This window comes from Ceratotherium simum, chromosome 8, assembly GCF_057802395.1.
Source record: "Ceratotherium simum simum isolate JZ-2026a chromosome 8, ASM5780239v1, whole genome shotgun sequence".
Lineage (NCBI taxonomy): Eukaryota > Metazoa > Chordata > Mammalia > Perissodactyla > Rhinocerotidae > Ceratotherium > Ceratotherium simum.
This window is the reverse complement of record NC_141907.1, coordinates 5,941,108-5,958,670: the sequence shown is the minus strand read 5'-3', so window position 1 is coordinate 5,958,670 and position 17,563 is coordinate 5,941,108. Positions and strand designations below refer to the sequence as shown.

The window sequence follows — 17,563 nt, the reverse complement described above, 5'->3', positions numbered from 1 at the left end:
GCCTGGAAAGACAAGCATCAAATTATCACTTTGTACTTGAGACATTCCCATATTGGTTCAATAAACACGTACTAATTCTGAAACTTAAATCAATAAAAAGCATTTGACAATGCTGGTTAGACACTTAGACACTCTGCCCTCTTCTAGGACAAGGCAATAAATACGACCCCATGAAGTCCCCTCCCCACAGAGCCGTGGCATTCTCCTGACAGTTTTGTCATCCTGGTATTCCACCCCGACCCCTCTCTACTCCCACCCACAGTTACACTCGTAACACTGATGTGATGAACCCCCTGGGGAACAAGGAAAATTGCTCAGGATTTAACATTGATGAGGAAGCCAAGACACAAAATTGTAAATTCCCTTGGATTATGACTCTACAAAACGAGTGTGTGATTCCCAGCAACTGCAATGGAGGGATCGTGCCTTCTTGATATAGAGAGCTCGGACATACAGAAACCCAAACTGGTAAGTGGGCAAAGAATATGATCGGATATTCACATGAAGAAAAACATGAAAAATGTTTCACATAATCAGCAATTAAAGAACTCCACTGTACAATGGTAGACTGACTTCCACCCATCAAATCAGCAAGGGTTTCACAGAAGCAATAACACCCAATGGTGCAAAATGCAGGGGAGCGAGAGACACGGGGCTGTGGGCGTGCAAGTGGGCGTGTCTCTCGGGAAAGCAATTTGGCAGTAAGTGTCACGATCATGAAAAATGGTAAAACTTTGACCTCATAATTCCATTTCTGGAAATCTAAAGAAATAATTAGAATGTTTATTTACGGAGATGTTCACCATAACAATTTACAGTAAAGCAAATGGAAAACCTAAGTGCCCAATAAAAAGAAAAGAGCAAAGCAATGAACCATTACCTTGCGTATGAGGAGTTATTAAAAAGTTACTAATGAAGAGTAATGATTACTCATAAAATGTTAAGTGAAAAAAGAAGGATTCCCAATAACAGCTATGGTATAACTATACAAGGAGAAAATCGTCTAAATAGACAGGGAATGGAAGGCAATAATCCTTAACATTAATGGTAAGTGGCAATAGGGGGTAGGACCGGAGGAAAAATTTTTTTTTCTCCTCTTAATTTTCTGACTTTTTTGTATTGTGGTGATGTTATTTTTATAATGAGAAAACATAGCACGTATATTTTAAAAACTGAAAACACCTCCTGGCTCCCCTTGAAGCATCGCCTTCAACCGACCGAGGCTGCCTCCTCAGACAGCCTCCAGAACTGGCCATTTCCGGACTGACCACTCACTCCTGGGTTTCTGGTTCTTTGCTTCCATGCGTCCTCAGTCCAATCTACCTCCATCTGATGCATGCTGTAAAGTGTACACTGTGCAGGGATGCCTGGTGTGAGCCAGAGGGGAGCCAGGGTGGGATAGAGAGATATACAGACACAGTCCCCTCCCTCCTAGAGCTCAGGGTTTAACAGAAGAGCCAGACAGACAACCAGTGTCCCGTAATCTAAGAACAATGGAAAAAGTGCCCAAAAGAGGCCCAAGTAACCTGCTGTGGATACTCAAAGAACGAAGCAATTCTGAATAAGGAAACTGCAGACGGTGATAGTTGAGCTGGATAGCACGGGAACAGGCAGAGCAGAAGGAAGGGTATTCCTATTGGGGGGAACAGCATGAGCAAAGGCTCAGCCGCGTAGCAGGTTTTATGGGATGGCATCCAGGATGCAAGTACCCAGATGAGTTTATGGTAGAGAAGCAAAAGTGAGGCTAGATCAGTGAAGGTCTGGCGTGCCAGGCCTGGGAAATCGGGCTTCCTTCTGTGAACAGGGGGATACCCCCAAAGGGCCTGAAGGAGAAGAGGACAGACTCCTTGAAGAGGGTAGCCTGTTTTTCCACTGTTTATGCAGCAGTGCACAGCGCAGAGCTGGGCTCACAGCAGGTGCAGATAAAGGGAGTTTTAATCCCACAGAATGGGATCTACCACAGAGCCAGGGATTCCAGAACTGTGCTCCCATCCTAGGGCTTTAACTGACCTTTGTCTTGCACCAGCACCTCCAGTTCCTCCCGGACGCCATCGTGCCAGCTTGTGATGTCCACATGGAGGGAGTAGTCGCAGCACGATTTGGTGTCAGCTGCTTCATGCCATTTCTCGAAGGAGGACAGCAGGCTGGACCCGGGTTCAGGCACAACATGGTCAACTGGGAGAGAAAAATATGCATCGTGTTCCAAGAAGCTTAGGACCCAAGCTGTTCCAACGGCAGCCTCTTCACCATCATCAACATCACCATCATCGCCATCATCATCATCATCATCACCATCACTATCATCATCACCATCATCGCCATCATCATCGCCATCATCATCATCATCATCATCATCACCATCATCGCCGCCATCATCATCACCATCATCATCATCATCACCATCACTATCACCATCATCGCCATCATCATCATCACCATCATCATCATTGACACCATCATCATCACCATCACTATCACCATCATCGCCATCATCATCACCATCATCATCATCATCATCACCATCATCATCATCATCACCATCATCATCGTTGTCACCATCACCATCATCACCATTATCGCCATCACCATCATCATCATCACTACGATAGTCACTATCACCATCACCATTACCACCATCATCATCACCATCATTAACACCACTTCCATCATCAAGAGCCACATCCTCATCTTCACCATCCTTTTCATCATCACTCCCACCATCATCATTGTCAATATTGCCATCATCACCATCATTTAACCATCAGCAATGACATCGTCACCACCATCTTCAGTCTTCATTACCACCATCGTCACCACCATTGTTATTGTCATCTTCATTATGATCTTCATCACAACTATTTATCAAATGATTACTGTGTGTCAGATACTGCCACAAAGGCTTTATATAAAGTATCACATTAAATACTCACAACCATCCTGTGAAATGAATATTAACATGCCCATTTTGCAGACGAAGAAACTGAGGCTCAAAGAGGCTAAGGAACTTGTTCAAGATCACACAACCAGTAAGCAGTGGGACGATTCCTGAGTCGTGTGGCCTGCAGAGTCTGATCTCTTTTCCACTACTCCACACTGCCCCCGATGGCATAGAATGCCAACGTGAAAAGGACCTTAGAGACTTACAGAATGTTAACTTCACCATCTCTTTTTCAAATAAAATCTTAAATGTAAAGCAAATCGAAGGGGAGATGCCTCTCTTTTAAACTTCACTTGGTTCTGCATATCCCTCTGGCTACTGCCCTGTTTCTCTAACACCCGCCCTTCACAGCCAGACATCTATAAAGAGTCTCCTCTCCTCCTCCCACTCACTCCTCCACCCACCTAAAGCATCAGCCTTTGCTAATTTGATCTTCACGCCTCTAGGTCTAAAGGAAACGTCCAGTCCTCACTCCACTGGACCTCTCCAGGCATAGTGAGTCACTCCCTCCTTCTTTAAACTCGCGCCTCCCTGGCATCCACGGCCACATGGCTTTCTGGCTTTTTGTCCTGCTGTGGCCATCTCTTCTCAGTCTCCTCAAAGACTCTGCCTCCTCTACTTGGCCATTAAGTGATCAAATTCCTTACGGCTTGGTCCTAGAACTTTTCTTTCGATGCAGGTGCTCATTAAAATGCACCACCCCCTCTTAGCTACCCTGAACTCAGCTGTTTCCCCGACCTCTCCACTAGGATGACTCAACAGCTCCTCAAAATCAAAATGTCCCAAACCTCACACAATATCGCCCTCCCTACCCCACTTGCACAGCTGGCCCCCACCCCCGCCCCAGCTGTGAAGGCTGTCACCTTACAGTCCCACAGCCAGAAGCCCAGGGTCACTCTCGACACTGTCTTTCCCTCACGTACCCCCATATCTGATCCATCACCAATACTGTTGATTTCCCTCCAGCATGTCCCTGGAGCTGTCCCCTTCTGTCCACCTCCATGGCCACACCCCTGGTCCAAGCCACCCTCACCTCTTAGCTGAACTACTGCAGTCACCTCCCACTGGTACAGCCATGTCCAATCTAGACCACTCTATTCTGGTCACTTTAGAACCCAAAACAGATCACATCGCTCCCTGCTTTAAATCCCTCAATGGCTGCCCATCACTCATATGAAAAACACCAAAATTCTTACCTCGGCCATTGAGGCCCAGTACCATCCTCTCCTTCCAGGTTCATCTCACATAATTCCATCCCTCCATTTCTGCACCCGCACCTCATGGGCCTTCTTTCAGTCCCTTAAATGTGAGGTGCATCCTCCTACCACAGGGCCTTTGCACATGCAGATCCCTCCTCCTGGAGTTGTGCTCCCCTCCACCCTCTTCACCCGGTTCACTCCTACTCATCTTTCGAATCCCTGCACTAATGCTGCTTCTTCAGGGAAGCCTTCCCTGAGCCCCTTGCCCTGCAGCTCAAAGCACTGTGCACCTCTCTTCTGTAGCACTAGTCACAGTTTACAGTTCTATGTGTGGGGGATTACTGACTCCCCACGAGACTGCGAGCCCTGGAGAACAAGTCCCATGTCTGCTTTGTTCATTCTTTCCCCACCACTAGCCCCATGCCTGGCGCAGAGCAACCCTCGATAAACATCTGTTGAATGAAGAAATGGGGTGGGGACTCAGAGCCTCCCTGCCCCTCTCCACCCCTTACTGTGGTCCTCCCGTGCTTTCATAGGTTCTTGGCGCTCCATGCAACACACTCTTTGAACTACCCTTTCACAGAGGGGGAGGATGAGGCCCACGGTGGAGGGTGGCTCCGCCAGGGGGTCTCACAGCTGGTGATGGGGCAAGAGCAAAGGGGATCCCAGGGGCCCCGGCTGTTGGTCCAGGGCTCTGTCCTCTACCCGACCCAGGTCACCTGAGGCTGGAACTTCCATTACCTCTCAGAACTGGCCCAGCCCATATTTCTGAAGCACTTACCAGGTGCCACGTGCCGCACTAAGGAACCTCGTGCGTGTTTCCCAACAACCCTGGGGGGGGTCACATTATAAAGCTGAGGCCCAGGGAGGCTAAATACCACCCACAGCTGTGCAGCTGCTGAACGGCAGTGATCAAGTCCAAGTCTGCCCAGGTCCAAAGGCGGGGCCTCTCCCACTTCCCCCTCAGCAGACACAGGGCCGCTTCTTGGAAAAGGGATCAGGACTGTGCTTGCCTCAGCCACTGGACCATGCCCTCCCGGCTCAAGAGGATGAGGCAGCTCTGACACATGAGCTCCGCCCACAGTGGCCGGCTGTAGCCAGAGTGTACTTCCAAAGGGACTTCCACAGGGGAGAGATGGGCAGGGCTGGGGCGAGCTCAGGGACAAGCCACCTGGACGTGGAGAGCCTAACAGTTGAAAGAACATTTAAAATCAACTGTTGTCTATTTAATTAAAATTTCTTATTAAAATCGAATCCACCAAAAGTGGCTATTAAAAAACATACAGTAATCAGGCTGCAAAGGGCAGTAGAGGAAGAGTCCAGCGTCCCAGATACACCACTGTGGTAGATGACATTATCTGTCCACAATTCTTCCTTCCCTCCCCACCTTCCCCGTGGTTCATGGTGGGCAGAGGACAACCCAGGGACTTGGGGCTTAGCCATGCGACTTCGAACAGAAGGAAGGTGGAAGTCAGTGTGTAAGTGAAGACATGAGCTGGGAAGAGGGGTGGCACATTCCTGCCAGACCCCTCTTGCACTTCCGCCGTCTGGCAGGGGAAGAGCACAGCTGAGTTGGTCATTGGGTCCAGAAGGGGAGATTCGTGGTGCTCCCTCTGAACCCACCCACAGCCTGAAGCAGAGCCATTCCAGTCCCATCCCTGCTCTTCAGACCCTTGAATAAGAAAAAGGCGTGTTTTTGAAGTCTGGGGACTGTTTGTTATACAGCATTATCACAGCATTATGAGAGCAATACTGACTAATACAACCACATCCCAGCTATGCCGCCTTGAGGAGGTTACTTCACCTCTCTGAGCCTCTACTTTCCTATCTGCCATAATAATACCTATATCACTTGTTCCAAAATTTAGCCATCTGCACACCATGTTCAGACATTTTTTTTGTTTTCTCACCCTACGATCCATATCATTCTTAATACTTTTCTTAAATCAAGTCACAGTTTCTAAAATTCTAACTGCTGACTTCAATCTTACCCTAAGCAGTAATATCCATGATGTGGTAGTTATTTTATTTCAATATGCATTAAAATAATTTAAAAATCTTAATGTCTATATTGCCAATAAAAATCATCTTGTGTAGCACCAGTGGCACACAGAATATGCTCTGTAAAATGCTGATCTTTATGGGAGGGCTGCAGTGAGAATTACATTAAATGGTGCCCTGAGCAAAGCACCTGGTGTATACAGAGCACTTGTGCGTTGCTCATGATGCTGGCGACAAACGAGAGAAGTCACTGCCTGTCTCCCCAGGGCAGGGGTGCAACTCACTGATCATCGTGGTCCCGCCGGCCAGCGCTGCCTTGGTCCCTTGGAAGAAGTCATCAGCGGCGGTCATCCCCTGAGAGGGCTTCTGCAGGTACGTGTTGACATCAATGCCTCCAGGAAGAACCATCCGTCCATTGGCCTCGATGGTCTTCACCCCTCCAGGAACGATTAAGTTCTCTCCTATTTGTCTGGAGACAAACAGCAGAGATGGCCTTTAGTTCTTAAAAGAAAAGCAAAATGGCGGGCGGGCAGCTGTGCAGCTTCAGTTCCATTGGACAAGCATTTCTGAGTCAGGACCTATGCAGGGCACTGGGTGGACCGAGATAACGTGGGCAGGGTCCCTGCCCTCGAGGGGCTCACAGCCTAATGAGGATGAAAGGCACGCAGGCAGATGGTGACAATCCAGTACAGCGGAGGGGTGGGGAGCACGAGGTGGGCCTCTTCACCAGCCTGGTTATCTGAGAAGGCTTCCAGGGGGAGGCGGTGGCAGAGCTGATTCCAACAGAGACCAGCATCTCCAGCAAGTGGCAAAGGGTTCTCTGAACGGCCTGTCACTCCAGAGCCCCTCATATACTTCAGACAACTGCCTCAGGGATGCAGAGGAGAGCAATTGCAGCGAGACAGTGAAAAGCCCCTCCGCTCTGCACACTTTCAGAGACAGTGCTATGTTGTGTCCCCCAAATCCATATGTGGAAGCCCTAACCCCAGCACCTCACAATGTGACTGTACTTGGAGACAGGGCCTTTAAAGAGAAGAATAAGTAAACGGAGGTCTCTAGGGTGGGCCCTGATCCAATCTGACAGGCGTCCTTCTAAGAAGAGGAGATGAGGACCCACAGTGAGACACCAGGGATGCTCCCGCAGAGAGGGATGGCCACGTGATGACCCAGGGAGAAGACGGCCACGTACAAGCTAAGGAGAGAGGCCTCAGAAGAAACCAACCCTGCTGACACCCTGATCTCGGACTCAGCCTCCAGGGCTGTGAGGAACACATTTCTGTTGTCTAAACCTCCCAGTCTGTGGACTTGGTTACGGCGTCCTGGCAGGGCTAATGCAGACAGGCAACCCGGAATCTCATTTCAGCCCTTCACAAGCACTGGCCTCAGAAAGCTGCTTGACCTCTCGTACCACGTGACAAAGCCACTAACGCCAAGAAACCTGCCATGAGGGACTCACACTGGAGGCGGCAGAGTTTCTCTGAACATGATGACCATCTCCTCTGTTTCCTAATGCATAGGCGCCTGCAAACCTCCTCCAGAAAGAGGGAAAACTCCACAAGTGGGGGAAGGAGGAAGAAGAGCCCATCAAAGCCGTGCCCTCCGTGGTGACGGCTGTGTTTTATCTGTTGGAACCAGAGTCAGGAGACAGGCAAGGCGCTGGAAGACACTCAGCCAGAACCAAGACAGACTTGATGGCTGCCAAGGCCAATGCCAGGCTGAGACCACCAGATCCGACCATGATCGGACTTTTATATATAAAAAATCCAGTTGTTCTGAACTCTGGGGATTAGGCAGCAATGTTAGATTTTCTAAGTCACGTAAAAATTCCAGTAATGAGGACACAGGAAAACGCTGCTTCAGTGACCACAACGTCAGCCCCCAAACAGAATCCGCACGGTGGCAGAGCAGAAGCTCCCTGCTCTTCTGGACTCCTGGGCCGGGCTGGGCCAGGCAAGTCGGGTGCGGGCACAGAGGCCATGGGGCTCTACCTGGGCTCCAGCACAGAACAGGGGCACCCACACCGCCCATCCTGAAACCAGAAGCAAGTCTGGTAGAGGTGCAGGGTCAGGGCCACGGCCACTGCCCAGGAACTCGCACCACCGACCACTCCCACTGCACCCCCAGCGGCGGCCATGCCGACCACGCCCACTGCACCCCCAGCCGCGGCCACGCCGACCACGCCCGCTGCACCCCCAGCCGCGGCCACGCCGACCACGCCCGCTGCACCCCCAGCTGCGGCCACGCCGACCACGCCCACTGCACCCCCAGCGGCGGCCATGCCGACCACGCCCACTGCACCCCCAGCCGCGGCCACGCCGACCACGCCCGCTGCACCCCCAGCTGCGGCCACGCCGACCACGCCCGCTGCACCCCCAGCTGCGGCCACGCCGACCACGCCCACTCCACCCCCAGCTGCGGCCATGCCGACCACGCCCGCTGCACCCCCAGCTGCGACCACGCCGACCACGCCCGCTGCACCCCCAGCTGCGGCCACGCCGACCACGCCCGCTGCACCCCCAGCTGCGGCCACGCCGACCACGCCCACTCCACCCCCAGCTGCGGCCACGCCGACCACGCCCACTGCACCCCCAGCTGCGGCCATGCCGACCACGCCCGCTGCACCCCCAGCTGCGACCACGCCGACCACGCCCACTGCACCCCCAGCTGCGGCCACGCCGACCACGCCCACTCCACCCCCAGCTGCGGCCACTGCTGCTTCCAACGCCAATCCCCTCCCTCCCTCCACAAGGTCCACCTTCATTTACAGAGTCCGGCCTTGGCCAGTCATCCCACCGTCCATCTGCAGACACATGGCCGTGGGCAGGGAGCTGAAGAGAAAGGGGAGACACCCCCGAGCCTTATAACAAGAGCAGTGAACCGCTGAGCTCCAACTATAGGCCACTCTTCTAAGCACACCACAATGATCTCATTAATGCTCACAACTACCTTCTGAAGAAGACTGGGTAACGTTCAACGTGTTTAACCCTGGCAAAGGCACAGGCTGTAGACACTCGGCCAGCCCCACACGTGGGTATCGGTGGAGTCACGGCCCAGTCTGATTTGAGCCTGTGACCAGTCACTGTGCTGGGGTGCCAACAAGTACTACTGGTTGGGGCCCATTCTTAGCAGGCACGAGAAACCCTCTCTATTCTTCTGCCAACAACCCTGTGAGGGAGGAAGTATTCACATTTTGCAAAGGAGGAAAACAGAACTCAGAGAGGTGCAGTGACTTGTCCAAGGCCACACAGTGAGTCAGTGGTTGGTCTGGATTGAAGCCCAGTCTCCCCAAGTCTAATAGCAGGGCTCTGTCCACCAGGCTCGACTGCCTCCTTGCTTGACCTATGTAGTAGATTCTCCCCAAACTGGGATTAAACTAACTGGAACTCCCAGTGAATTAGGAGGAAGGCTCCCTGAATGGTTCTCCATGGCAATGTGCGTGGAAGGGAAGGAGAGAGGAAGGAAGCTCAGAGAATTAGACAGACAGCTCCCCCCCGGCCCACACCACCCTCACCACGACTCAGAACAGGCCCTCGTGACTAGCATTTGATTCACCAACGCTTAGACGGGACCCTCAACTGGACTGATGGAACCCTCAATGAATCATAATAGATTCTGCACAAACACAGCTGAACAGCCTTTCGAAAGCTTGGCGAACGGCCACAGAATGAAAGGATTTCTGGGGTTTAACCAGAGTGAAGGGAAATCACTGAGCCCCTCGGGCAGGTGGTGCGCGGGGTCCGCTCAGCCTGTCCCTCTGACCCCCAGACCTCCCACACCGACTTCCCAGCCAGCGGGGACCCGTGCCCCAGATGACCATCCGAGGACCCTGCAAGGCCTTCGGGCACGGTCACTCGCTCTGCTTAACACGGCGGGAAAAGGAACGCGGATGCTTGGAAAACTTTCCAGCAACAGGGTTAAAATAAAAAGGGGTTTCCCACTAAGACAAGCCGGGGAATACCGAATTTATGGAAACTGTGTGTTTCTCAATCAACCTGGTTAGCCCAAGTCCTAAGACTCTAGGCGTTCACATATACAGCAAGCACTTAATAAATGCAGCTCAACCAGTGAGCACTTGCTCCATCTGTGTATGTCCCGGATTGCAAAGCTCCTAAGGGGGCTGACCTCAAACCACACGTGGCTGGTGGGAATGGTGGTCCCCGTGAAAGAGTTCTCGGCGTCACTTTACCCTTCATGCCCCAGAACCCCAGGGGCCCCCCACAATGGCGAGTTCACCCCAGAGTGGCTGTCTGCTTATCTAAGCAGTGGAGGACTTAGAAGCCTCACTTTTTGATTCGTCTCACCACGCTCCCCCACACCTCAGCTGCCTTCATCCCCTTTCTGGTTCCGGGCTGTTCCATCCCCAGGTCCCCCCATCTGATGTGACAGGGTTCATTCATTACCCCTTCACTTAATCAGTATTCCTGGGTACTGACTCTGCACCCAGCTCCGTGCTGGGCCCCCGGGGTGGGGAGGCAATTAGGCAAGGTCTCTGGTCATGGGCAAATTCAACGTGAGGAGTGCAGGCTGGAGAGCACAGAGGATGCGGCCAGCACTGGGTCAGGGGAGGCTTCCTGGAGGAGGAACCATACGAGCTGGGCCCATAGGACAAACAGGAGCTGGAGATGATGGAGGGGGGGCGTGATGAGAATGGGGGAGGGGTATTCCAGGCAGAGGCTTTACGAGTGCAGGGTTCCAGGGAGAGAACAGCTTGGCAAGTTCTGCAAGTGTCAAGTTTGAATGCCAGGTTTTCAGTGCGGCTGGGAAGAGGGTGCAAGGGGAGGGCAGAGAATGAACTGGAGGAGGCGAGGCTGAGCTGGGCTTGAAATGGCCCGAGTCTGGGACTAGGGTTGGGAGGGAGGCAGAAGGAGGCAGGGAAGGGCTCTACGCTGCCCTGAGCACCCACTCTTCGCTGGGCACTTTGCACAGATGGTCTCTTTGAATGCTCACGACCCCCCACAGCCTCCTCTTCTCTTCCTCTCCTCCCTGCACCCTCCTCCTCCTCCTCCTCATCTTCATCCTCTAGAAACACATGGACCCCGAGACGGTCCTGACATAGGCCCCATTCCTGTTTGACCTTCACCTTGCTCACACTCCCCTCTGCCTTCCCCTCCAGTGCCAGCCGCCCAAGCTGCACCCTGAGACAGTCTCCTCTGGCGTCTCCTCTCCAGACTCCAAGGGAAGAGCTGGGCAGCCAGCAAAGCCAGGGCACTCATCACATGAAAGAAAGAGAACTGAACCTCTCCATTACCAGCCGGTAAAACATGGACACCACGTGAAAACCACAGTCTGGTGTTATAGACTGAATTGTGTCCCCCAAATTCATATGTTGAAGCCCTAACCCCCCATGTGACTGTACTTGGAGATGGGGCCTTTAAGCAGGTAATTAAGGTTAAATGAGGTCATAAGGTTGGGGCTCTAATCCTCAGTCCTTATAAGTGGAGGTAGAGACACCAGGAGTGGGTGTGCACAGAGGGACAGCCATGTGAGGACACAGTGAGAAGAGGGCCGTCTGTAAGCCAAGGAGACAGGCCTTAGAAGAAACCAACCCTGCCGGCACCTTGATCCAGGACTTCCAGCCTCCAGGACTGGGAAAGATCCACTTCTGCTGCTTCAGTGGCCCAGTCTGGGGTATTGTTACAGCAGCCTGAGCAGGCTAGTACACCTGGGATGTCACGGCCGGGCTGAAGAGGGAGCCGATAGGGAGACAGTGCAGGACAGCCTCAGTCCCACTGCATGTCTTTTCTTTAAGTGCCAAGGCTCTGTTTGGAAGGCAAACATTTCTCCCTTCTCTCCTGACCCTCTCAACCCAATTCCAGACATTCTGGGCAGGTAGAAGAGTGAGCTGTGAATTCAGTGGGCTGTACTAGGTTGGAACCCCGGCCTTGCCACTAACTCATTCTGTCACATGGGGCAACGTTACCCTCACTGGCCGGCCATTCCCATAAGAACAAAACAGGGGCCAGAGTGTGTTCCACCGCCTCCGTGTGGAGCCTTAACTGGGGTGTCTGCGTATGCATTGCAGCAGAGAGCCAGGCAAGGGGGTGGGGGGGGCACTCAAGAAAGCTGGTCCCTTCTCCATCCGTAGTTTGGCCCTCCCCGCATCTCTCCATCCCTGATATTCACAGGAACACGACACGTTCACCCTGGGGCAGAATGCCAGCCTCGGTTCCCTCTGGGGCCAGGCAGCCCAGGGAGACTGGCTTCTTAAAAGGTGTATTTGGTGAACCCACTTTATAAGTCCGTCTTCCAGGTAGACATCGGCATAGAAGGACTGGTCATCGTTGATGATTCGTCCACCTTTGATGAGGAGTCGGTCACTCTGAAAAGCCAAGCAAAGTATTTATCGTCACTGGAGAAGAGCCAGGAAATGTTTTCCTCTTTTTAACTTTTAACATAAAATTTTCCAACTATTTTCAAAAGTAATGACATAAAAATGTCCCCTCATATCCATCACCCAGATTCAAAGGGTTCAATACATCGCCATTCTTGTTTCTCAACTATCTGCCCCCACAAACATTTTTGCTTTGTTTTTTGCTGAGGTATTTTAAAACAAATCCCAAATATCATATTATTTCATCTATAAATACTTCAGTATATATCTCTGTTAAGGAGTTTTTAAATAAACATAACCGCAATCTATTATACCAACAAACCCAGTTAACGTTAATTCCTTCATATCAGCTAATAATCAGACCATGTTCAATTTTATTTGATTGTCTCAAAATGTCCTTTTACAGTGAGTTGGTTTGAATTGGGATCCCCCCAAAGTCCCCTCGCTACATCTGGCTCACAGTCCTCTGCAGTCTGTTGAAATCTGTACCAGCCCCTCCTCCCTTTCCAATATCATTCATTTGCTCAAGAAACTGGGTCATTTGCAGCACAGGAATTTCCTAAGGCATTATTACTGAATGTAATAAAATTCAACTTAGAGACATCGTAAAAGATAGTGAAAAGACTGAAAAAAAATGCTACTCCCCCAGAACAACTTCCAATCAACATTCTGATCTTTTTCTTTATAGTTGTGACCCTAGCACCCACGTCCATTCACTCATCCGTGCACCCATCAGATACTGGCAGACTGCCTCGGCTCCAAGCCCAGGGCCAGGCCCCGAGGAGCCAGGAGGAACCAGGGACAGAGCTGGAATGTGCTCTCGTGGAGCTGGTGGAGGGAGAGACAGAAGTTTAACAAGTCCCGGGGTATGTGGGGTTACAAGGGGAGAAGCGTAGGGTGCCTGTCATGCGAGCAAAGTAAAGGGCTGCAACCTTATTGGGGGTCAGGCAAGGCAAGCTCAGACCTAGAAAACAAGTCAAGATAACCTGGACCAAACAAACAGTGGGGGAGAAGGCCAGGTGGGGCTAATGTTCCGTGTCTAGGCAGACAGAACTGGTGTCCAAGGCCCAGAGGCAGCGAAGAAGGCAGCAAATTATTCGAGGAGCCAAAAAGAACACACAGTTGTGTCCTTTTTGCATTTTACCATAAGCGAGTCCCAAGTTATTACATGTTCTGCATAACCATAATTTTTAAGTGGCTACAAAATATTCCATCTTATAGATACACAATAAATTGTTTCATTATTCCCCCACTGTTGGACATTTAAGTTATTTTCAGTGTTTCACAATGATACACATTGCTGCAATGAACATCTTTGGGCACAAAGCTTCTCCCTTAGCTTGGATTATTTGTTAGGCTAAATTCTCAAAAGCTTAACAACTGGGTCAAACAGTCTAAACCTCTTTCGTGGCCCTTGCGACCAGATTCCTTTCCAAAAGTGTTGCTCCAGTCTGCCATGCATGAGATCACCAAGCACCCTGGATTATCATCAATATTTGTTAACTTGCATTTCTTGGAGGCTGAGAATTTTTTTCCACGTGCTTATTTACTATCTGCATTATCTCCTAGCTGGAGGTGTGGGGATGAGTACAACATAGCTTCTGCCCTTACACCCCACCCCTTGGGTAGAGAGAAAGACAGTAAACAGACAATACAACTCAGGGTAGCCACTCCTGAGGGAGTGTCTCACATGGCTTCCTCTGAAAGCAGGGCCTGAGACAAGACCTGGAGGCAGGCAGTGTATCAGGAGCTAATTTCAGGAATCAGAGTGAGGAAGTGGGGAGAGGGAGGGAGCAAGGAAATCCAATCCAGGGTGCACACTAATCTGCCAAACACTGTGGACAAGTGGGGCTTGATCCCACCAGCACCCTCTGAGGCACTGCATACTATGCACCTCAGAGTGGTTCCAATGGTCCCATGGCATCGACCATGAGAAGAAGGCAGAGGATGCTGTGCAAGCCCAGAGACGAAGGGTTTACCCCAAACCAAGAAATCAGGGAAGGCTTGCTGAGCAGACGCAGAGCGTGCAGCCTGCTGCTCAGAACCCTCTGTGGGTTCCTGCATCAGTACTGTATTCCCTAAGAGTGAAAACCAAGTCAGAGAGACCCTACTTAATCTGCAATCCCACCATTAAGGCAAAGTTCACGCTCACACTTGCTCCAGGTCTCTGCTCAATGTCACTGAGAGCACGATACACCACCGCCCCGCCAGCAGACCCCACGCTCCTTACACACTTCATGTTTACAAAGTACTTATTATAGTACATCTGACATACTGTATATTCACGTTTGTCTACAATGTGCCTCGCCCCACTGACATCAGAGCTGTGGTGTGTTACCCCACTGGCTGTGTCAGGCACAGTCACAGGGGACCAATTGTACACAGGTTGATGTGGATGGATGGTGCCACCTGGAGCTGTGCCCTGCACTTGTCCTTACAAGACTGTTAGCTCCATGGGGGCAGAGATTTCACCTGTTTTCTTCATTGCTGCATCTCCAATACCTTGGACATAACCTGGCCAGATGGATGGATGGATGGATAGGCAAACGGATGCCTGAACTGATTCTTGAAGGATGAATGGGTGAAGATGGAAAGGAAAGGCATCACAGCCATGAGCCAAGGAGTTATGAACTACGAGCCAAGGAAGAGCAGTATGGAGCAGCATGCCCTGTTCCCCAGCAGGAGGGTCTCTGGAGGAAGGGGCTTCAAGCTCAGTCACTCCCAGGCCCAACAACCTGCCTCTTACCCTAAGATAGAAGCCAGCCACGATGTGCACATCCGCTGGGAGGAGACTCGCCAAGCCCTCTGGAGGATACTCCAGGACCAAGGGAAAGAGGCAGTTCGGCCTCTGCACATCCAGAAGCAAAGACAAGCTGGGGTGCAGGTTTCCCTGGGGCACCAGAAAGCAGGGAGACGTGAGTCATCAGCAGCTGGCATGTGGCGAGTCCAGAACACTGCCTCCCGCGGACAGCCGTCTGCCTCATCACATTTAATAGTGGGCTTTTCAGGCTCAGCCTGAAAGGTGGTATTTAACATGCTGCGCGCCAGGAGATCAGCCCCACCCTGCACTGCTCCTCCTAGAATCAGATGGTTCAGCTTGTGTTCAAATCCACGCCCTCTCCAACTACCAGCAGGTACTGTGTGCAGATACTGCAAGGGGGCCAAGCGTGGTGTTCTCAGGTGCCAGTATTTTCCTAAAAAACTCAGCCCATAATGAGGCAAGAGCTGACATGACTTCCTCACTGTCTTCTTTAAAATTAGTAGTGCTTTTGCCTTTTAATTGGCCTTTTCAAAACCATGTTCTTTGCAACTCTAGCTCAAAGGGGTTTTAGTAGACGTTGTCCAAAAAGGGGGCTCCCAGGTGTAGTGAGCTTAGAAAAGTCTGGGTTAAACAGAAGCAAAGACTGTCTTTACGGCAGGAACTCTCAGATCCTTTACTCTGCTGACATGTAATGTGAATATTCAAGAGGCGAACTGAGTTTAAATCTTTTCCAAACTTAGATCGTTTCATTTTGTGGAAAACCTGACAAGGATAATTTTCAGAGACGACACCTCAGGAAACGTGCTTTACGAGAGAGATGCTCTCCGTGCCTGCTTGTGCTGAGTGGTTCTTACGGAACATGGGGTCTGACCTAACCTCAGGGGGACACGGGGCTCAGAGATGGGGTGACCTCCAGTTCACACAGCTAACGAGGGCAGAGGCTGGGCCCAAGGTCTCCTAACTTCTTGTCCGGCATTCGCTCCATCAAACACACTTTGTCACGTTGTTAAACATTTTCACACTCTAGAAACTATGACACCCCACAATCAGATGCAATTTAGAAAGAACTGAGGTCTGCGATCCAAGGACCTAGCTCTCCAGGGCTCCTTTTCTTCATGCAGGAAATGTGAGTGTCAAGTCTCACGGTCTGTACACCAAAAAGAGTGAATTTTGTTGTACAGAACTTTTTAAAATTTAATCAAATAAGCCAAAAATTTAAAAGAAAAGTAATACCATCCCTGTCCACTGCCTCTCACAAGATTACTGTGAGAAGCAAACAGATAGCAGATATGAACAATGACAAGGTCTGTATAAAAATTACTAGTTAAATATGTTGAAGAAAATAAAACATCTAACTAAAAATCCAATAAAAATCCAGCCGTCAGAGACTCCCAGTTCATTCCATGGTGACAGCAGAGTCCTAGAGAGAATTATGCTCCGCACGGCCCATGACCTTGGATGGGTATTGTGTAAGAACAGAATGGCCAGAGTCAGACAGATGCAGGTTCTGATCCTTGCCCACTTATTATCCATGTGACTTAACCTCTCCTAGCCTCAGTTTCCTCATCTATAGAACGGGGATAATTGTCCTCTCCTCAAAGGGCTGTAGGGAGCACTCCATGGGGTGTGCATGTAAAGCGCTTTGCACAGACCCAGCACATGTAAATACTCAGTATAATTACCCACTGTTTCTTTGCCATTTTCTATAGCAGGAACTACACTCAATAAATATTTACTTAAGGAAGGAGTGTGTGCAGTGAAAAGAAAGAGTCCTTGCCCTTAAGGAGTGCTCATCACCAGGCCTTTGCACCCCAGGGTGGGAAGGGCTGGGACAGAGGGCAGTGCAGGGGTGGCAGAAGCACAGAAGAGGCCTCCACTCCAGCCCCTCTGGGGGAATAATACTTATTCTGAGCTTGAATAATGAGGAGGAATTAGCCACTCAGCAAAGGAGAAAAGAGATTGCAGAGAGGGGAGTGGCAAATGCAGAAAGGCTCAGAGGTCAGAGGGAGACTGGCGTGCGTGGGGACCTGTGAGGGGTTCCTCTGGCTGAAGCACGACCTCAGAGTGGGGAACCCGGAAAGCGTGCAAGTGCCAGCTCACGGGGACTCCGACGCCATGTGTAGATAGGAGTCTCAGCTCCATCGTGATGGTGAGGGAAGGATTTTCATCAGGGAAGAGCTCAAACATGCAAAAATTTCTGAACTAAGAGACCACACACTGGGCAGAAGCAGAAGAAGGGAAATGATCTTTATATTTTCCCCAAAGCTGAGATTTCTCAATAAGAATAAGTGCAAGCCAAGTTTGCAAAATGTGTCAAGGGCCTTGAAACTGTT

At 50.8% G+C, this 17,563-nt stretch overlaps 1 protein-coding gene across 3 annotated transcripts in view; it reads right to left on the bottom strand.

The window, feature by feature from the left end:
• The window catches only part of CRMP1 (collapsin response mediator protein 1), a 72,945-nt gene that overhangs the window by 37,443 nt on the left and 17,939 nt on the right, over positions 1–17,563 (bottom strand). For all 3 annotated transcript variants that reach the window (XM_087434900.1, XM_087434901.1, XM_004432260.3), the window contains exons 2-4: positions 12,369–12,457; positions 6,423–6,607; positions 2,011–2,175 (exon numbers count right to left, since the gene is read on the bottom strand). In XM_087434900.1, the coding sequence (XP_087291026.1) occupies positions 2,011–2,175; positions 6,423–6,607; positions 12,369–12,457 (439 nt within the window). The remainder of the gene's footprint in view (positions 1–2,010; positions 2,176–6,422; positions 6,608–12,368; positions 12,458–17,563) is intronic.